This window comes from Pezoporus occidentalis, unplaced genomic scaffold (genome assembly GCF_034315485.1).
Source record: "Pezoporus occidentalis ecotype Australia unplaced genomic scaffold, CSIRO_AGI_Poc_V1 ctg18, whole genome shotgun sequence".
NCBI lineage: Eukaryota > Metazoa > Chordata > Aves > Psittaciformes > Psittacidae > Pezoporus > Pezoporus occidentalis.
In genome coordinates, this window is record NW_026913640.1 from 12,109,868 (window position 1) to 12,133,274 (window position 23,407).

Here is a 23,407-nt window from a genome sequence, read left to right on the forward strand (position 1 = left end):
TGGCCCCAATTATCCTCACAGAACACGTGTCCCACCCTACTTTTTTCACCCTGTATTTTATGCAGCTACGGAGCATGCTACTCAGAGCAGCAAGCTTGGAATTTCCCATCAATGCAATGCATTATGCGCCAACATGAGAAGAGAGACACACATTGCACCCTGCAGTCTTGGTAAACCACGTGTTTTAAGTAATGAAATGTGAGTTTGATGCTGAAAACACTAGCAATCTCAGACTAGAGAATTTTTTATTTTTAGTTGAGTTATTTAGGTACCTGAGAGGTTATGCAACAGTCTACATTCAAAATCCTGTTTTGAAACTTTTGTACTGTACATCTTTGGTATATGGTATAGTCACAGCCCTGACTATGGTACTGTTTCTGTATGACCTACTCTACAAGTAGTCGCAAGCCATATACTTCTGCACACAAAGATGAATGTTTAATGCTAAGCCAGAAAATAATCAGACACTAAGATTCCATATGCTATCACTAAACAGAGAAAAACAAACCACACTCTTTTCTAAATAGCAGCTACTACAAGATTATGAAATTGCTCTAGTCACTGAATAAAAAATCCTGGAAGCTACATTCACATCACACAATGCATTTGCCAGGCATGCACATCTTGTTTATAAAGTACTCTACTATATTCTTTGAACTGCTGACAGATGAATGATTCCATAGAAGCATCTTGGAAATGATGCAAGTCATCCAAAATACAAGTAAATATCACTCTGTGAATTTTACTTTGTCAGTGTGTCAGACATATCTCCATAAAGTCTTCACCATGTTCAAATGTTAAACCAGTGTTCTTTTAATCTGTCACATCACTGATTATGAGCCCTCAACCCAAACGATTATGAATCAGTTAGGAGATTTTTGCTTTCCATTTTCATTAGGCAAATGTACAGAGTTAATGACTCTTATCTGCATGATTCTTTTAATGACTGCAATCTTTTATCATATAGAAGTAACTCTGCATTTCGGTTAGGATAGATTTTATAAATTATTTTTCTGTAATAAAAAGCAGACATTCATTTCAACTTGTATTTAATATCATTATTCTATTGCTGTCATCAAACAAACTTTAAATGTAACTGCTAAAAAGAAACACTGTCAGGAACATAGATGCTTATGTTCAAACCAATTAAAAGACCAGTGTGGGTGATATTAATTCTGAACTCATATAATTAAGTAGCACTAGGAAATATACAATAACAAAAACTCTCACTAGATCACAAAAGCAAAGTTTGTAATTGCTTGTACTGCTCTACATAAAGATGGAGATATAGCTCATTCACAGCTGTTGAATAAATAATTTAAGATTTAAATGCAATGAAAATAACAATAAAATGCATTTTACGTCACAAGTGTAAAAAACATCTCTATGCTTATTCTCCTTTGTGTCTTATATGACCACATGGCAACATGTTAGTGAAGTGCTACACTTCCAAAAGACACTGACACTCTACTAAATGGATCGTTTGTCACTAGTACATCAATCACCGTAATGGTTGGGAGAGATCAGGTGTTGAAGGGAAGGAAGTTTAAGCTAAGATGTAGAAAGACTGAAGTTTCTTGAAAAGGAGAAATCCTGTAACAGATTAGTTATAACACCTTCATTTCCCTCTCCTATGCCAACTTCAATAAAAATATACATTGACTTCATCTGTGATGATGAATGTTGTTTAGCTTACTGATTTTGCATGGCCATATAGCATTTCAGTCTGAAAGGCTTTCTTCTATCACCAACTCTGTAGAAAACTTTGCCTATCTTAACAGATAGTCCAAAATAACCCAGCATTTGTCACTTGCCAGATGGATTACAAGGAGAAGACTAGCATCAGTCTCCTACCTTGCATAATATAGTCTTAAAAAGCTTTGCTGCAATTCAGAATCTGTTTTTTTTCTTCAAAAACAGCCAGTAGTCAAGATCCAAACTCACTAAAAGCAGCTTTCAGTGTATGAGTTAATGTTATATATGACAGCTATAACATCTGGGAAAAGGCATGGTAGGCATGGTATATGGTATGCAACCTATTTAAAAAAAAAAATTCACATTCTAACAGTGATTTCTATTATACCAATAATGTGATCTACAAGTCCAAATATCCTAAGCCTGAAAAAATTACATTACAAAATAAAATTTAAAAATCTATCACACACCCTTCTCTGTGTTTATTTTAATATTTCATTATTTCAATATTTCTTGAATCTTTCTTTTTACAGTGAAACTATAAATTGAAGTTTGAACTGTCCATGATAGATTAATTTAGGGTATGATGATTATAAATATAATATCAAAACATATCATCAATACCCAAAATGCTTACAAAGCAATTTCTAGCAGGATATTTCAATATTTCAACTAATGTGAGGTTTTGTTTCGTATAATAAAAGGATTAAGCTTGGTTGTTTTGTTTGGGGTTTTTTTCCACATAAATAAATCTCTAAGTGCAGTCTCTGGTGGTTCAAATAATATTTTTTTCATGTATCTTAACATCCAAGAAGCAACTATACCATTTTCAAAGAGAAGCCTTCCTTATCTTCTGTAATCCCAAAGCAAATTTAGAAACTCATATTGAACAGTGGAAGAAATACAGAGGCTGCCAGGTTTTTACATTATCATTTATACAACTTTAGGATCACAGAACTCCTCCACAATAAATCAAGTACTTTTCCTCCACTGTTTTAATTCATTCCAAATGTAACCTCTTCTACTGTGCTTTTCTGCTGGTGTGGTCCCAGAGGAGAAGTTATATTGAAAGAGAAAATAATAGAAATCATTACAGGAGTGATTTCAGTTCTGTGCCTGGAAAACTGTATTGGGTGTTAACATGAATATGCATAGCCTGAAACCTTAAGAGTACAACACTGTTTTTCCACTAGTTTTAGAGGGATTCAAAACAAAAAAAACACAAAAAACCACACCCAAAATCCAGGACTTTGGATAAGGGCAGTAAGTATTCAGTTAACCAGAATTTAGATTATGCAAAAGTCAATCCAGCAGTTATGTCAGAGTCCTGTTTCCCTCACAGTGCAGCGACTGTTTTATAGGTGTGCTCCTAAGGGCTGACAGTGGTAAATGCCAGCAGGAGTAATTGACTTGTTCTCCGAGAAATGGAATAGAGGTATTTTTTCTGGCATTGAGCACAGAGAGAGTAACAAGTAGCTTCCCAAGAGAAACTGGCATACAACAATTTGCACCCTTGTGGTAATTTTTTGGTATGTGAAATACTTGAGCTTTTATTCCTTAAGTAGTTATCTTTTATTAAATGAACATGTGAATACTGCAGTATTTCAGGCATATGATAACATGTTGGCACATAGTATCTTTTAAATGGTAAGTAACACAGGAATTTAACTTGCAGTCTAATTTTTATTTTTATTATTTTTGTCCTCTATTATTATTATTATTTATTATTATTATTATTCAGACCAAAACTGCTGGTTATTACTCGAAATAAAATACTAGTATTTCTTTATTTCAGCTGACATGCCTAGAAACCCCGTGTTTGTTCAGGAAGTGTGAAAACCATGCTGTGACAGAAGCAGATATGCAGTAAGGTATAGCTGACGGAAGCATCAGCAAATGTGATCTCATTCCAGTTTCTGTATTAATTTATTTTTATCAAAACAGGAACTTTCCATGAATTGCTGTTTCCTATATTTAATAAGGATGCCAGAATGATGATGCTGCATAAGAAGTGTAACATCATACTGACAAGTTCATGATTGATGCATGTAAAAAATATCTACATTCATATATTTCCTATATGATCACTAAACACAGTATCAAGTTAGGCAATCCTCATGCTTCATGTGTTCTAGTCTTTTCTTTCTCCACAGCTAAGTACATCAATTACTAGGTGCTAAACTGCATTTGCAGTTACAAAGAGTATAACTGGGTAAGGTAGTATAACAGCTAGAACCAGAACCAGAAATTACAAAACATGAAAAGCAAAGGGGACAAACATTCAAAGAAACTTCAAGTATTCTCTCCTTTTGAAAGACATTATGTCCTAATTCCCACCTTCACTGGTAAGAAGTTGCAGGGGAGAAAACACAGCAGCACATAAAATTCATTTCCTGATAACAGACAAGACTGTCTACCCTAATCCTTGAACAAAGCCAGGACTACCTCAGAAATAATTCCTTTGTGGAGCTCTGGAGCAGGGATGTTGAAATCTATATTATGATGGTGCTGGTATAACTAAAAGGAAGCATGGAATCATAGAATCATAGGATGGTTAGGGTTAAATATCAGTTTCAACCACACTGTCATGGGTAGGGACACCTTTTGCTAGACCAGGTTGCTCAAAGCCCCATCCAACCTGGTCTTGAACATTGCCAGGGATGGGGCAGCCATAACTTCTCGGGCAGCCTGTACCAGTGCCTCACCCTCACAGTGAGGAATTTCTTCCTAATGTCTAATCAACCCTCTTTCAGTTAAAGCTATTCCCCCTTGCCCTGTGTACTACAGACCCTTGTAAAAAACCCCCCTCTTGCAGGCTCCTTTAGGAACTGGAAGGTGCTCTGATGTCTCCCCAGAGCCTTCTCATCTGGCTCTGGAAAAAAGAGATCACAGAACAGAAACAGCGGCTGATGCAACCCCATTCTAAACAAATGACCTCCAGGATTGCATGGCCATTTCTGTATCATTTCTGTGATACGGTGACACACCATGCTGGCTCATACTAAAGATACTTACACTCCATTGAACACAACAGTGCAGCACAGGATTACTGCTCAGACTGTCAAATGGATCGTTCAACAAAGCGTAACTGTGTAGCCACAGGAATTTTTTTAATTGGTATGTTGTTCGTTCCTACATAGTAAAGCCAAGGCATTTGGAGTAAAGGTATCTCAAGTAGAGTATATCAGAAATTTGAAGCCCGTAAAACCTTTCTTTAAACAGGAAAGGGAATTTTTTGGTGGCTAACCCCAAAAGGACTGTCAAGCTGTCCTGTCACACTTGAGGGCTAAGACAGTGCTGAAAAGCAGTAGCATGGCATGAAGCTTCATTCAAACCTGTTCTCAGGAAGTAACCTGGAGACATAGACTTTATAGAGTAACTTAAGGGAAAAACAGAACTTTTTTGGTTTATTTTTAAATGCGTGTTTGTTTGGGTTTTCTTTGTTTTTTGTATGGTTGGTTGTTGTTTTTGTTTTGTCTTATATTTCAGTTTTAAAATTATTTCTGTTATATAAATAATTTATTCATAAAATTAAACATTTGGCAGCAATGTTTATGTCATTTTGATACCTACTGCATGGTATTTTGAAGCGTCCTACAGTATCATGGAATTACAGAATAATTAGGGTTGGAAGAGCTCCAGAGATCTTCTAGTCAAACTCCCCACCCTCAAACAACGGCCAGCCTACAATAGGTTGCTCAGGGGCTTGTTTCAATATGATTTTAAATAGCAATAATTAAGCAATAGAGATTCCACAGCCTTTTTGGACCACCTGTACCAGTGTCTGACCATCGTCAACATGATTTTTCCTTACAAATACCTGATTAGAGTTTCCCTTCTCACAACTTCTGTCTGTTTTCTCTTGGCTGATTTTAGTAAGTGTATGTAACTGAATATTTAACATTTAAGAGAGAAGTACTACACAGAATTGGTACAAATCAAGTGCATATTCATTAGAGCACATCTGACCCAAAAGGAACAGTGACGAAGTTATAAATTACAAAATTGTAGAAGTTAGGTTGAAAGAGACCTCTGAAAGTCATTTGATCCAATGGCAGCTCAAAGTAGGGACAAATTCACTGTCAGGGTGTTGTCTACTCTAGTTCTGTGTATCTTCCAAAGCGGAGGTTCCACAAAGCTGTCTGCATAATCCAGGTAATGTTTTGAACCAAACAGCCAAAAACTGGACAAGTGCTTCAGATGTGGCCTCATAAATGCAGAACAGGAAGAAATAACAACTCCCTTTGAGGTTTCATAAGCTTATTGAGAATTTTGCATTTCTATGATATCATGGATGACACGTTTTTAGCAAACTTGCAGCTAATAAGCAACATAATTTTATTATTCTAGTAACCTCTCACTGTATTTTTTCCTTGATGGATTCTTTTGTTGATATATTCAAATCATCAATTTTTACTTTCTCCGTCTGATGAGAATACATGAATACACATCACTGAATAAATCTTTTTTCTAGCTGCACAATCTGAAAGTCTTAATAATGAACAATATTGAGTTCAGTTCTAAATTATTTACTGCATTTTTCCTGATATGCAGGCAATTTCAGTTGATTATTATATGAGATCATGAAATATTAGAAATGACACTGAAAATAGTAATTATAGAGAATACATGGCATGTGCAGGAAAAAGCATATACAACACTGTACAACAGTACAAACATGAGGGCAATTTTGAAACTCAAGCTCAGATGCAGAGAACGGATTCTTTGTTGAATCATAACGCTCTTAGTCCAGAGTGACTATGGAGAATTAACAATATAAACATATCACTGCCTGCAAATGTGCTATTACACATTCTCCTCCATGTAAGGCACAAATTCTAATTAAGTTGTTACTTACAGCACTCAGCTGAACACACAGGGGAACATTCAGTAGAGCAAGTGTATATCCCAACTAGAAGGAAGTGCACCAGGAGGGCCAGGAGACCTCCTTGGATGGATAAGGAGCTCCTGAGGAAAATTCAAATGAAAAAAAAAAGAGGCTTATAATAAGTGGAAGCAAGGACAGGCGGCCTGGGAAGAGTACAGGGATGTTGTCCGGGAAGCTAGGGACCAGGTTAGGAAAGCCAAGGCCCAGTTAGAATTAAACTTGGCTAGAGGTATTAAGGATAACAGGAAGGGATTCTTCAGGTACATAGCAAATAAAAAACAGACTAGGGAGAATGTAGGCCCCCTCAGGAAGCTCTCAGGAGAACTGGCCACACAGGATTTGGAGAAGGCTGAGGTTCTGAATGACTTCTTTGCCTCAGTCTTCACTGGCAAAGGCTCTGACCACACCACCCAAGTCTTGGAAGGCAGATGCAGGGACTGTGAGAATGAAGACCTTGCGCCCACTGAGGAGAGGATCTGGCTCGAGACCATCTTAAAAATCCGAACGTGCACAAGTCCGTGGGTCCTGATGAGATCCATCCACAGGTCCTGAAGGAGCTGGAGAATGAAGTTGCTAAGCCGCTGGCCATCATATTTGAGAAATCATGGTAGTCAGGTGAAGTTCCCGACGACTGGAAAAAGGGAAATATAACCCCCATTTTCAAGAAGGGGAAAATGGATGACCCGGGGAATTACAGGCCAGTCAGTCTCACCTCTGTGCCTGGCAAAATCTCGGAGCAGATTCTCCTGGAAGGCATGCTAAGGCACATGAAAATCAACAAGGTGCTTGGTGACAGCCAGCATGGCTTCACTAAGGGGAAATCCTGCCTGACCAATTGGGTGGCCTTCTATGATGGGGCTACAGAACTGATGGACAGGGGTAGAGCAGTTGATGTCATCTACCTGGACTTGTGTAAAGCGTTCGACACTGTCCCACATGACATCCTTGTCTCTAAATTGGAGAGACATCAATTTGATGGATGGACCACTCGGTGGATAAAGAACTGGCTGGATGGCCGCACGTAAAGAGTTGTGGTCAATGGCTCAATGTCCAGGTGGAGACCAGTAATGAGTGGTGTCTCTCAGGGATCAGTGTTGGGACCGGTCTTGTTCAACATCTTTGTCCCTGACATGGACAGTGGGATTGAGTGCGCCCTCAGCAAGTTTGCGGATGACACCAAGCTGTGTGGTTTTGTTGATACCCTGGAGGGAAGGAATGCCATCCAGAGGGACCTTGACACGCTTGTGAGGTGGGCTGATGCCAACGTCATGAAGTTTAACCATGACAAGTGCAAGGTCCTACACCTGGGTCGGAGGAACCCCAGGCATAGCTACAGGCTGGGCAAAGAAGAGATTCAGAGCAGCCCTGCAGAGAAGGACTTGGGGGTGTTGGTCAATGAGAAAATGAACATAAGCTGGCTTCAGTGTGTGCTCGCAGCCCAGAAAGCCAACTGTATCCTGGGCTGCATCAAAAGGAGCATGACCAGCAGGTCGAAGGAGGTGATCCTGCCCCTCTACTCTGCTCTGGTGAGACCTCACCTGGAGTATTGTGTGCAGTTCTGGTGTCCTCAGCATAAAAAGGACATGGAACTGTTGGAACAAGTCCAGAGAAGGGCCACGAGGATGATCAGGGGACTGGAGCACCTCCCGTATGAAGACAGGCTGAGAAAGTTGAGGCTGTTCAGCCTGGAGAAGAGAAGGCTGCGTGGAGACCTCATAGCAGCCTTCAAGTATCTGAAGGGGGCCTATAGGGATGCTGGGGAGGGACTCTTCATTAGGGACTGTAGTGACAGGACAAGGGGTAACGGGTTAAAACTTAAACAGGGGAAGTTTAGATTGGATATAAGGAGGAAATTCTTTCCTGTTAGGGTGGTGAGGCACTGGAATGGGTTGCCCAGGGAGGTTGTGAATGCTCCATCCCTGGCAGTGTTCAAGACCAGGTTGGACGTAGCCTTGGTTTAGTGTGAGGTGTCCCTGCCCATGGCAGGGGGGTTGGAACTAGATGATCTTAAGGTCCTTTCCAACCCTAACTATTCTATGATTGTATGACTCTATATCTAACCTCCCTGACTTCAAGTGTCACTTACATGCCTAAAATGGGGATAGAATCATAGAATAGTTTGGGCTGGAAGGGACCTTTAAAGGTCATCTAGTCCAACATCCCTGAAATGAGCAGGGATACCTTCAACTAGATCAGGTTGCCCAGAACCACATCCAGCCTGGCCTTGAATGTCTCAAAGGGATGGTGCATTCACCACCTCTCTGGATCTAAGCTTCCTATCACTCTCAAGAACTTTTCTGCTTTGACTCAAGATTTTGTTTTGTTTTTCCTGAATTATATAACTTGCTGAACATTTATAGGCAAAGACCATACCAAGAAGACCAAAAACCACCCCATGACCCAAACCAGAATCCCTCTGTTTTTGTGTTTACTCCTGTTTTAAAATAGTAATGAAAACAGAGTTGCTGAGTGCACTTGCATCCTGCATGGCTTGCTTTATTTGAACGTGAATTCCCAAGAGTAAAACTACTCTGCAATAACAGACAAACAAGGATTTCGTCAAGAATTGCTTTCATGAAACTTTTCCTTCACAAACTAAATTTGACATGACAGCTCTGAAACTTTACTTTTATATATATATATTTGCACAGGAATACAATATGAAACTCTTGTCATTTCAAATTCAGCTATATGAAATCTTTTTCCAAGAGAGAAAGATCGGTCAACAGACAGCTACATTTCTGTCATCCCCCAAAGAAATGCCAAAAAGACTGGTAATTAGGGATAATGCTCAGTTATAGAATAGCAATGTGTTTCTATTAGAAAATAGACTTTCTTTTTAATATATATCTGCAAATGCTATTTAAGGAATAGTTATATGGTATCATTTAAATTAAAATCTCAAATCAAGCAATGAAATATTTTGTAAACTATTTCACCAAGCAAGTTCCTACTAAAACACATACAGTTCAAAACAGAACCAAGATCATATTTAGTTACTCCATAAGTTACAAGAAATTGTACTCAAATTTATTTCTATGCATGCATGCGTAACAATTATAAATTAAACAATAAGGATTTTTGAATGGATTGCTTATTAGTAGACACAATATTTGCGTCAACATAATGATGATCAGAAGTGCAAGTTACTGCAACTGAGTGGTCTAGAAAAAAACAAAGGAGATCAATGAATGTACCTGCAAATTGCCATATTAGCATGTGTTGCAGCCTTCTCATTTATTAATATCTGGATTTTAAAATTACAAAAGTCTTTGACAGGATAACATAATGAAACCCATTTTCATATGTAAATGATAATAACATTTTCTACTTGTACTATAATTAACCTTTTTTTTGTTTGACCTTTTGTCCAACAAGACTATCCATTTTACTCTGTCTTCTTTTTTGCACCTTTGTCCATGATAAAGGAAAGAGATACAATGAAAAAGAAGTTATTAGAAACTGAGCAATCTACACTTTAATTTTAACCATTTAAATGCATACACTTTCTTCCTGTATTGTGAACATTAATCTTGTAGCTTAAGGAGAAAAATCAGTGAATGGTGATCATTTTATTAGATTAAATAAAATATATCAGCTACAGCTTTACATCTTATATAATACATGGTACAATTTCTTGTAAATTATAGAGTGTATAAGTACTAACTTGCATCCATAAAGAAATAGAGAATACTAAATCTAGTTCCTTTAAATTTAATCTTAGGTTAGAAAAAATTGTTTAAAATAAGATTTTCTTTAAAATAAGGTAATTTCTCAGAAAGTGCATCAAGGCAATGACCTGGGGTTTTCTTCTTTTTTACACAACACTTATAAAAACCATTTTGTAAGTGACCGTCTTCTGCAATCAATATTGCACAATCAGACAGCTGCACAACAGGTTAGTGGTATGATAAAGGAGGCTGCTCCAACTTCTGCTTACAACCTAGTGTTTAAAAATTAAATAAGAAAAGCCACTCTCACTGAACATGCTTAGAATTCTGAGACTTTAAGTAACAGCAGCTGAATTCTGTTGAAACAGAATTCTGCTTCAAAACATCTAAGCCTGATTTCATAGAAAAAGCCGTAATTTGTGGATGCCTCAATTTAACAGAACATCTAAACTTCATTGGGAATAAACTTCAACTACTCACAATGAAACTAAGTGAAATGCAAGTAGAGGTATCTTTCCGTTTTCCAATGCTGCTTTCTAAAAACTGTTTTTCCATGCATAAAGCAAAGTGTTTTCCCAAAACTTGAGATAATCCGTGCTCATTGAGTCAAAAAATATTACCATTTAAAGCAATTCATTCTGCAGTGAAAAAGGTCTTGATAGATATATCCTGGCTGATAAATTCTGAACAAAGTTAAATCATGTTGCAATGTGATGAGGGCTGTGGGAGCCAATTAAGGCTCACTTTCTTAGCAGATAATGTTAGGCTGCAGTTGTATTTCTGTTTTGATATTCATGACAGCTAAAGAGGAGAAGCCAAGAAAAGCAACAGAAAAATGCTAATTCTTCATCATAAGGTGGAAATTTGAATTAAAGTAACAGAATGGGTAAATTTAAACCACAATATTTTTATTATTTTTTGTGATTTAATACTAGAATAATAAACCTTAAGTATGCTGCACTGTACAGATACCTAGGTAAGAGCTGCTCAAATAGAGATTGGTAACAGAAACAGTGACAATGTAGGGAACACAGCCAACCTAATGCACCTGAATCAGCTACTCCTAAGATCATAAAAGACAAACTGTTAAGCTATTGTCTATGCTGCAAAATCTACTACAGCAATCTATAATAAGAGAAAACTCTGAAATACCCCCCACACAGCATGGGATTACTTAAAGAGGTATAGGCCTTATTATGGAGTGCACAGGTAGGTGAATTTTGGGACTGAACATGACAATTCTGGGATTGTACAAGATTTATGATAGGATATTTAGGGGAAGAGCCAAAGGTGGATGGGGGATGAATAAGAATGGGAAAACAGACAGAAGTATAATAGCACATGCCGCACACAGGGAGGCGGCTGGACAGTACACTTTGGCCAACCTTGCACCTGATCACCAGAGCCTGTCCTATCCCCTGTAGCTTTATTTTTAGTCATTTTTGTGTGTGTTTGTTCCCTATTTGGGAGAAGGGAATCCACTAGCAAACTTCTGGCAGCACCAGCCAGCAGGAGGATTGTGAGAGAGGGACCTGAAATCAGACTCCACTGTCCATTGTCTCAAAGATTGGTAGCATAAGCTGAGATGGGACTCCATCATCCACTGCCTGAGGGATGAGTGGGAAAAAGCTAAGACTCCTCCTTCCATTGCCTCAAGAACTGGTGTGAGGAATTGAAACAGGACTCCACCAACCATTGTCTAAGAAGAGATGGGTGGGAGGAGTTGAGATAAGACTCTTCCATACATTGCCTGGGAGAAGGGAGTGAGGAGCTGAACTGGGACTCCACCATCCATTGCCTGGGAGAAGGGAGTGAGGAGCTGAACTGGGACTCCACAGTCCATTGCCTGAGGGATGAATGAGAAAGAGCTGATGACACTCTTCCATCCATTACCTCCAGGACTGGTGTGAGGAATTGCTGTCCATTATCTCAAGAATTGCTTCAGACACCTGTGTGTGTGCAAACACCCTGCATTTGGCTGCAAGACCAGAAAATCTGGTCCACCAGGAACAGGAATATAAAAGGGGGAGTAACAAAACACCAAAATGGGTGCCTTCAAAGGGACTCCAGAAGGATGCCTCCACAAGGACACCCACCACTGATGAACTCTTGGGAGACCCTCTGCTTTGACACTACGAGACTATGAACCCTGAAGAACTCCCACCACCACCAACGACGACAACGGATCCCTGGGACACCGCTGGATCCACGGTGGTGACTATCTCTCTCTCTCTCTGTTTCTCTGCACCCCGAATTCTTGTTTCATTTTTTCCCTTTTTTTCAATCTGTCCTATCGCTACCCCCATTATTACAATATTTTCCCTTTTTTACAATAACTGTCTTTTTGTAATTTGTAATAAACTCTCCAAGTACGGTACCTGACCTTGTTTTTATCTTAATTTCACTCTTGGGATCACAAACTGAAATAGGGTCCGGCACTAGGGTTTTTCTCCAATCAGACCCTGACAAGGATGAGAGGTTTGAGAGCTGCATGCTGCAGGCTGAGGGACTTGAAGCAAGACACTAGTGAGAACAAAAGTCAGCAGTAAGTGTGAACGATATTTTCCCTGAGCAAGGAATCACAGAAATAGGATAGGGCTATTCATGTTGTGTGTTTATGCTGCTGCTTGTAAAGGTATTGTCATTCTATGCTAACCTGGGTGTGTTTAGCTGTGTCTGTGCAGAGCCTGTGTGCATGCCTAGTTTGGGATTCAAGCTCACCCTGTACTTCGCAGATTTTATGTGCATATTATCTACTGATGAAGACTGATTTATAGGCTGGTCCTCAGAGTTCTTTAACTCTGTGAAAATTCAGCAGAATTTACTTCCTTGGCTTTAGAAGAGCAGACTTTCTGCATGTTAACAGTGAATGAAAACTGAGCCTCTTTGCCTAGGTGCCTTGGGTGTGAAGGAATACTACTAGGTCTCCTATTCCCAGAAGGTTTTGTAGTAGCTTCAGCAGGCAACTTCCAAGAGTTCAAACTTTATATACTTCGGGTGACCAATCTAACTTTCTGGGGATATAATTGTTGAAACAGAGAAATAGTAAGGGTTCCAAAACAGAAACAAAGTCATTCTACCTCAAACAGTAAAAGATTAGTAAAACATCTCACACTATGGGGTCAAACTGGTATTGAAATTAAATGTTAAAACCCTAGGTTTCCCTCAGAGGGAACAAGAGATAACCTTGGCGTGGAGGGGAAGGAGGAGGGAGGGACTGAAGCCGTCTGATCTTTGAGGTCCCTTCCAAACTTAACTATCCTGTGATTCCTGTGATAGCAGCATCCCAAAGAGATATATACAAGTCTCTTGATAAATACAATTTTTTATACTATACGACACTACACTAATACTATACTATATACTATAGATCAACACACAAAAACTTTCATAATTTAGAAAAATAAAAAAAATCAGTATTCATAAACATTTCCTTGATTAGAACTCTGAGTAGTATTTATGAGGCTGAGCTGAACAGTCCTCCTTTTTCAGTGTACACTGCAGGCCTTTCAGCAGTTGACCAAACAGCCTTCCAAAGGAAGAACTGGTTTTATACATGACTTAGAAGCAGCTCAGTTCAGAAGAGTGAAATAATATTTTCATTTAAAATGTAAGGTATTGTTGGAATAAGAGGTGGTTTTGTGGAAGAAGTGCAATTAAGCTCTTTATTTAGCTCTTCTTGAACAGAAAGTTCCAATTTATTGACCTGAAAGATCTTCCGATGTTGATACTCAGCTGACATTTGCCTGGGCTGCTGTTTTGCCTCTTAATAGTGTATTCTGGGTCTTTTCTCTCTTTATCTCTTGTTGGTATCCATGGCCATGAGAACACACTTATCTAACACTGAGATGGACAAATTCCATTATACACTGACGTATGTTATTACTGAGCTATAATCATGTAGCACAAGAGAGGGAAACCACAGATTGCATTTACGATCCCACCATAAGGAAACTGAGTATAAGGGACCAAGAATTACAACCAACACAAAGAACTATGATGATTCATAACCTTCATATCTCAATGTTGATAGCAAATAAATCACTGTAGACAGACAAGCTGAAACACAATACTGTAAAGTTGAATGTCAGCGTCGCTAATTGAAAGTATTCCGAACATCTTGGAAGAATATGCAATAAAGAGAAATTTTATTTCAATTGCAAGAAAAAGCTAACATCCAAATATTAAGACACCTGGGGAGAAATCACGTATTTCCATCAGCTCTATCAGCACAACATAATACACTGCAAAACATGGGTCTATTGCATTTTGCATATAATGACTTGTTCACACTTTTAAGTAGGCAGATTTCCTTTTTTTTATTTTGCATTTACTGACTGAATTCAGACCTGAGAAATGCAGCACCTGTTGTTTTTCTGTCTGTTGTTGTGTAATGCTCCCAGAACATCTTTACACTTCTAAAAATTCTGCTATAATTACTCTACCATCTGGCCTACATTTTGGGTTCCTCCCAAAACCCTGATGAAGGCAGCCTTTAACTAATAACCTAAGGAGAGACCTACTGCATCCTTAGTAGATGCAATCTTTCAGTATGACTTCAATGTCTCCTATTTTCCTCTTGAAAAATATCTAAATCCAACCTGTCTCAAAAGGTGAAGGCAGATGTCAAGATCTTGTAGTGAATGAAACAGAGGGAGGTATGAATATCAAATACCTATGATGATGCAGATGGTCATATAAAACTAAACCCATCCAAATTACGGCTTTTATTGAAATATAAATCTAAACATAGTTTTCAGAGGTATGAGAAAATCTTAATTGAAGACTTTATTGAATTTCTGAATACTAAATCTAGACATAATTAATAAGAAATTACATTTTTAAAATCAATAATGAAAAGTCACAAAAAAGGAATGTTAATTAAAAAATGATCAAGGCTAATCAAGATCTTGGTATAATATAAACAAATATGAATTGGAATCACATTTAAGGAAAAGGATGATTCAGCTGAAATGCATAATTAGAAATGATCAACATTTTTCAGTAAAATACATGCAAAAATAAACCCAGATTTTTTTTTTCAGATGTGATCTGACTAGAAGCGTGAGAAGCAAAACAGACTGATAATGCTATTAGTAAGAAGTGCTTCAAATAAAACTTCATGACATATCTGACATTAAAAAAAACATAAAAAATATGTAAGAACCAGTACCTGGTCATTTGTCACTACTTTCTGTTGTCACTAACAAAAATTAACACAATTTATTGTTTATGGATACACGTAAATGTCTACTGTAAAGCTCTGCCTTAATAATCTGTCCCTCTCTTAAAGTAAATAAACATTAAAAATGGTAAATGATTTCTTCATAATAACTTTCATTAAAATAAGCAATCCAAGTGTACAATTTTGTCAGGAGTTTGAACAATGAGAAAGGAAGATTACTATCATGGTAATATAATGCTGCACATTTGTCAATACTTCACTGTAGTAATATATGGAAATAAGACCTTTTTGAATATGCTTGGTTGAAAATCATCTATTACTGTAAAACTAATTTCATCCTGTTACACTCTTACACATTATCGCTACTTTCCATGGAAGGTGCACTCCACACAGATGCTTGAACTCTAATCTCAGGCTTCTACTTCAAAAAAAGGTTGTGTAGTAAGGAAAATTGTGTGCAGTTTGGTCAGAACCAAGTAAAGGCAGAAGGTGTAAACTGCAGGGTACCAACACTGCCAATTTAACCACAAATGATGCTTTTTTAATAATGATGACTACAATAGTCAGGCAAAAGACAAAAGGGACTGAGTTCAACTCTAGCTATATGACAAAATAACATCTGAATTTGCGTTATCACTTATTGCTATACACATTTACACTTTATATAACTTGAGCCTTTTTGTGAAGGAAAGGATAAAGAAAAGTTAAACATTAGCCAGAAGAAATGGTTTGCATAACAAGAATTTTATTAATACTTCGGAAACATCCGATAGTTTTTGAAAAAGTAATGATTAGAAATCATGTGTCCCTCAAATATTCCTTCTGAATCTGACAGTCAACACTAATGTCCACAGAAATCTTCTTCATATCCCACTGGATAAGACTGTGTTAATCAAGGTCAAAACCAGCAGCTTTCTATTTACTGCCTGGAGGTAATCGAAGATCTGTCCCTCCTAAAGGAACCTTCTTCTCTGGAAGATTCTCAGAGCTTCCTCTCTATATATCCAACATAATGAAATCTGTTCCTTTAAATTCTAATTAATTTAGATAAATGACCTTTTTATTTGTCTGCCTATTAGCTTAAAAATACCTCTTCTGTCAAAATATAGACAAATTTACCTTAACTAAAATTTATATTTTTTACTGTCAGAATGTAGATTGACAAAGCTGTTGGGCCCTGAACCTTCTACTATAGCCACTTGTAAACCTGGAGAATGTAGGTGTTTTCTTTATTTGCCTCAAAGACTAATCTTCTATGAATTTCCACATTAGCTCTATTAGAATTGCTTCACTTTTTCTCTTTATACATAACTCTCTACCAAATTAAAGATTATGTCTTGACTTTGATGTAAAGATTCATCTCAGTAAATATTTCTTTTTTCCCCACAGTTCATCAGATAAATGATTAAAATCTAAGATGTAAATCTATTGTGAAGCAACAAACAACATTACTGTATTTAAATTTACTGACTTCAAATTGCTCAGTCTGCTGTCTTCACATTTCTCATCTATCCTTAAATTTTTATATGCTTTTTCACACATCCAAAAATCCCTGGGATTTGAGTTTCTAAAGGCTTGCTGTAGTGCAATTCACATACTATACCGTGTCGCTGAACATCAGTGTAGTGAGGTAAAATGACTCTTTAAAATTACCTGTATAGCAAGTGCTCGGGCTACAAGACTTCTAAGATATTGTAAAGGATCTTCTGGACCTTCCCACTTGCTTTGCCATGTGATGGGACACTGAAATACAAATATATTTCATGAAAAAACCATCATCATTACATTTTAAGCTAGCATTTTGAACAAAATTCTATAACCTGGAGATTAAATATATCTACAAAGGAAAAAGCTGTATGAGTAGTATATTGTTCAAAGCAAACAACCACTAATAGGAAGGTCGTATTCCCACTAATTAGTTATGTGGAACATAGATGGATAACTTACAAGAACTTCTGCTATCCAGTAACCACAAACACTCAGAAAAGGCCTAAGCTGAGTTTTTCTTGGAAAGCCATGATCCATCGTTCACCTGCAACCACAGGTTCTCACTCCTTTCCTGCTGACTTCTCAGACTTGAACATGTAGCTGTTTTGCTCTGTAGTGAAGTGACTCTTCCACATGATTATTCTCTCATCATGTTAAAGTGTTTGTAGAACACCTGAGAATAGAATCCTGCAAGACCTTCAGTACAAATTTCTCACTGACTTCAAAAAGAAAAGCTGTAAAGGTCCTCTGTTAGATTCCCTCCTTATAAAATAAGGATAAAAACATAACTACCTACTCCATACTGAAATTGACTCTGCAAAATTGTCCTATTTATGTGAAAGAGAATTGATATAAATCATTATCTGTGGGATATCACACAATACTGAAGATACTGAACAGAATAAACATTTTATACTGTGTAACATTTACAGCTGTATTTTCAAGGGGGTTTACAATCTAAAAGCATATGTACTGAACAGACTGTCTAAATATGATCACAGAAGTTTGTCAGAAAAAGTATCTTTCAAAGTAAATATTAAATGTGTACCTTTTATAGATAAAACAAAGAAAATATCTGGATCTGGGAACACTAATTAATAACCACAGAATCACAGAATTGTTAGGGTTGGAAGGGACCTCTGGGGACCATCTAGTCCAAGCCACCTAGAGCAGGTTACACAGGAACATGTCCAGGTGGGTTTTGAATGTCTCCAGAGACGGAGACTCTACAACCTCCTTCGGCAGCCTATTAAGTGCCCTGCCACCCTCAACATAAAGAAATTCTTCCCCATGTTGAGGTGAAATTTCTTGTGGCTTAGTTTATAGCCATTGCTCCTCATCCTGTCACTAGGCACCACTGAAAAGTCTGGAAACATCCTCCTGGAACCTGCCTCCGAGATATTCATATGCATTAATGAGATCCCCTCGCAGTCTTTTCTTTAGGCTAAGCAGGCCCAGCTCCCTCAATCTCTCCTTGTAAGAAAGATGCTTCAGACTCCTGATCATCACTGTGGCCTCCACTGGACCCTCTCAGTAGCTCTTTGCCTTTCTTGTACTGAGGAGTCCAGAACTGGACGCAGTGCTCTAGATGTGGCCTCACCACGGTGGAGTAGAGGGGGAGGATCTCCCTCAGCCTGCTGGACACACTCCTCCTGATGCACCCCAGGATACTATTGGCCCTCCGGGCTGCAAGGGTGCACTGCCAGCTCACAGTCAACTCGATATCCACCAAAACTCCCAGGTCCTTCTCTGCTGAACTGCTCTCCAGTAAGTCAGCCCTAAACCTGTACTGGTACTGGCGGTTCCTCCGTCCTAGGTGCAGCACCTTGTAGTTGCCACTGTTGAACCTCATTAGGTTTCTCTGTCCAGTTCTCCAGCCTATAAAGGTCCTTGTGCTGGCAGCACAGCCTTCAGGTGTATCAGCCTCTCCCCCAGCTTTGTACCATCAGCAAATTTGCTATGAGCTCTAGCCCTTCATCCAGGTCATTGATAAACAAGTTGAATAAACTAGAAAACACGCAAGACAATTAATAAAGCACAGTCAAATGTATGGTGGTTATTTTTTTTCATGATCATGATTTTTTTTTAATTTTTTTTTTTTTGTATTTTAAACTCAAAGTACAACACATTATCCTTGCATTTTTGCAGAGTCTTTTGCTACGTATGGATTTACAGGCAGCTCACCAATCTATCATGTAGAAGGCATTCACCTAATATTGCTAATATATCACTAAATTAAATTTAAAGTAATAGCTTAGATAATTGTTAGTATGGAAGCACATTTCAGGGTATACTAACATATCGATTTTGCACAAATAAGCCACACCACTGAAACCATTACAAGTCATGTATTTATTGAGCTTCATGTTTCTATTGGGGAACTAACAGCTTCTTCAGGTGCTATAATCTTAAAACAGCTATGATCTTGATGCTTTTAAAATTCAAGTTTTTAAAAACAGTCCTTTGTTACATAGCACATGACCACACTAAACTATACATGAACAGTGTATAGAAAATACATGAAACAAATCACTTTAAGATGATAAATATAATGAGGTGTAGCTGCCATGAGGTTTAGCTGCCATGCCAAGAAAGTGGCATTAGCTTCTCTGGAAGGCTGCTACAAAGATTGCTTTATGGTCACAATCCAATAAAAGGACCTCTGTCAAGGTAAGTGGGTAAGTAAGCAGCTGAAATGCCAGAAAGAGTTTGTTCGATACATCAGGAAGCACTGATATTTGTAAGAGCTAAAAATGAATATAATCTTTAAGTGCAGTTTAGTGACCGTGATCAGCTTCACAGCTCCTGTTGTTCCCAGTTTGAGTGCAGCTTAAATACATAAGCAAGCCATACTCTCTTACTCAGTAACAAGAAATATAACTATAAATACTAAAAAAGGCCATTATATGTATCCTATGCATTCACTATGACTTACACTTTGCACCAATTTCTACCACGCCGTCAAAACATGCTTAAAAAGGCAATGAGGTTGCTAACATGAAAATGTTAATTTATTCCAGTTGTACTACAATTTTGCTAACAAATGCTGTCTTGTGAATCTGAAAACATAAAGCTTTTAATTATTGTTTTAATTAGAAATTTGATCGATCAATAAATGTATAACAATCTTTTTTAACAGTACTTGTTCCTCGCATGAAGATAAACAAGATGTTAATAGGAATTACCATTCATTAAGGGCAAATCTCAAAATCAATGCATTAGCATTGACACAATTTATCAGTTGCTGCAGGTGAAATAAAAATACAGCATTTCACATCAGTGTTTGACTATCTTTAGAATCCAATCATCTAGTTATTAAAGACAGATCATGTTTTGCAGTCACTAATTGTACCAGTTTATTAACATGCCCAGAAAACATGGAGAAAGTACATGTACAAATTTCAGCTGCTTTTCTCATATATCAAGAATACAGGGAGAGATAATAGGATGGTATGGTAGGCACAGCTTGTCTGGTGTGATAGGGCAATAATCCATACTGAGTAAATGCAGAGAGCAAGTTGTGATTACAACTGCAGTAAAACTTAGATTTTAAAAAACTCTATTGGCTAATATGCTTGATTTATCTAGCATGATTTGGTATTTGAAATGGAAATAGTATTCCACCACTTCTAATCTTATCGGATTTGTCTTTCAGAGAAAGCTTGATAAAAGTATAATATACACAGAAGCTTCTGCAAGTCCTTGAAGCAAGATTTTTCTCAGGTTTCATTCCAGAAAAAAACATAGTTCTGTTTTAGAGTCACTATCAATGTAAGAATTCAATTTTAGAGTCTATCAATAAAAGAACTTAGAAAAATTGATGACATGAAAATGCATATCAGAATTTTGTTCAGTTCCCTTGGGTCTCTTTATTGCTTGTAATGTAAATTCATGACAAAACGACTTACCTTCTGATTTAGCAGAGCAGTTGCTAGTCTTTGTACTTCAGAAGTCAGTAAGGAGGTACCTCTGATGACTCTACTTAAAGAAGCAAGTGATTGATGGACACTTTGCACAAGACGAATGGCATTGAACTGTTCCAGAGTAATGAATGACAAGATTGGAGATCCTTGCTGTTCCACAGGAGGAGACACTTTCTGATGAATCAGGTTAGAATTCTAAAGAAGAACACATGATGCCCAGTTAATAAACTCAGGCAAACTATTATGTTATAAAATGTATTATTTGTTTAATTCGCAATTACTTCATATGACCTTGTTAGCCTTGAAGTAATGCAGATATCCCCCCTTTTCTGACGCTGGATTAATGATACTTTCAGACTGTCCCTGAGATGGTAAATAAAGGCACCACTCTTCTTAGACAGCTCTGTCTACCTATTACTTCAAAAGTACTGGAATTTCTGAAAAATCATCATTTAGCTGAATCATTGCTTTTAGTATTTGTGTTAACATGTCAATAAAAAGCAGTTGCATACAAAATTGTACTGGTTACTATAAACCATGCTGCCAGATAGAGCTCTTGCTTTGATAAGACTAGTTTGACCTGGAAGCAAATTAAATACAGATAAATAAAAAATAAAACATAAACCATAAATAAAATTTTATGTGTAAACCCTGAGTAGCTCAGACTCTGAGAAGTACTGCTGCTTTCACACAGACATTTTTATTACTTACTTCCGTTCCCTTACAGCCACTGAAAATCCAAATTTATTCAATAACTTCAAGAGATGGTATCATTTTGCAAATCTTAATTCCTATGCAGTTTATTACATAAGTATATTTTAAGCATGTGTTCTGAAACTGCCAACCTGACATGTGACAAGATGCTGCCCTGAATTCCTGTTATGGAATTTAAGCGTTTGCTGGAAAATTCTACAAGGTACAAAAGTAAAAAGAAAACCCTAGCCTTTGCGGAAAAAAGTGTTTTGCTACTTCAATTTCTAGTAATTTAGTTAAAGTAAAATTAGATTTTACTTTCTCTGAAGTAGCTCTTCCTAAAATAACAAGCAGTTGCGTTTTGGTTTTTTTTAGATTAAATAAACTTCTGAATTGTCACATGGCATCTTGCTTTCCAGAACATGCAAGATATCTGCCTCAATAATCATTCCCAGGTACTTTAAATTTGTCAGAACTTTCACCTGTTTTTCATTTCAAACTCACACTGCACTTAACTACAAAGCAAAAATAGGAGAAAAGCTAAGTGAAAGAGTAATACAAATATTTTGGTTTATGACTGACAGAAAAATGAATGATAAGGTCTTCCCTCCCACATCATTAAAATGGTATACAACAAAGTTATTTACTTTTCAAAGTGTAAGAAACATACAGTATTTAGAAATGTTATGTTTTGCATTTTGTCTTTGCATACATCCTGAAATCACAGTACCAGTTTCACTTCAATGTTTCTGAGACCATAGTTTTTTGAACCTATATAAAATGTAATGTACAGCTAGCAGAAGCTAGTTGATAATTTCTTACTGGAGTGTTTAATTGCACAAATAAGGAAGAACAAGGACATCACAACTTGCAGGTTTTGCTCAATCTTTCACATATGCTATCTTGATTCACAACTGACAACTGACTTACTGAAAGTAAAGGCCTCTAAGTTCCTCATCTTTTACATAAGTCTCCTATGACTTGCATATTCATTCCATCACCTTTTTTAATGCTTTCTCCTGAGATTTTTTTAAAACAACCCATCTGTCAGTTTTATAGGAAAATTAAACATGACTACCGATATCAGCTTATACATTTAACGTTCTACTATATTTCCTTAAAATCCATTATGTATATAATTCACATCAGCTTTAAAAATATTCTCATGACCTGCTTTGGAATTAAGATGAAGAACTGTTGAAGTACTAAGCGCTTTTCCTAATCATAAGAAATTGAAGATAGGTTCTAATCTTTAACATTAAATACTACGTTATGCTACCAATATTAAATTAGGTATATTTTGAGACTTTGATAATTTTCCCTCTTTCAGTTTTGTTACTATCTGAGTACAAACACATCTGACCGATTCGGTGGCCTTCTATGATGGGGCTACAGAACTGATGGACAGGGGTAGAGCAGTTGATGTCATCTACCTGGACTTGTGTAAAGCGTTCGACACTGTCCCACATGACATCCTTGTCTCTAAATTGGAGAGACATCAATTTGATGGATGGACCACTCGGTGGATAAAGAACTGGCTGGATGGCCGCACGCAAAGAGTTGTGGTCAATGGCTCAATGTCCAGGTGGAGACCAGTAATGAGTGGTGTCTCTCAGGGATCAGTGTTGGGACTGGTCTTGTTTAACATCTTTGTCCCTGACATGGACAGTGGGATTGAGTGCGCCCTCAGCAAGTTTGCGGATGACACCAAGCTGTGTGGTTTGCTTGATACACCGGAGGGAAGGAATGCCATCCAGAGGGACCTTGACACACTTGTGAGGTGGGCTGATGCCAACGTCATGAAGTTTAACCATGACAAGTGCAAGGTCCTACACCTGGGTCGGAGGAACCCCAGGCATAGCTA

At 37.5% G+C, this 23,407-nt stretch overlaps 1 protein-coding gene across 1 annotated transcript in view; it reads right to left on the minus strand.

Moving 5' to 3' along the window:
- Positions 1–23,407, minus strand: part of DYNC2H1 (dynein cytoplasmic 2 heavy chain 1) — a 164,891-nt gene that overhangs the window by 12,812 nt on the left and 128,672 nt on the right. Inside the window, exons 84-85 of the mRNA XM_062615336.1 lie at positions 20,836–21,045; positions 17,093–17,182 (exon numbers count right to left, since the gene is read on the minus strand). Coding sequence (XP_062471320.1) covers positions 17,093–17,182; positions 20,836–21,045 — 300 coding nt within the window. The remainder of the gene's footprint in view (positions 1–17,092; positions 17,183–20,835; positions 21,046–23,407) is intronic.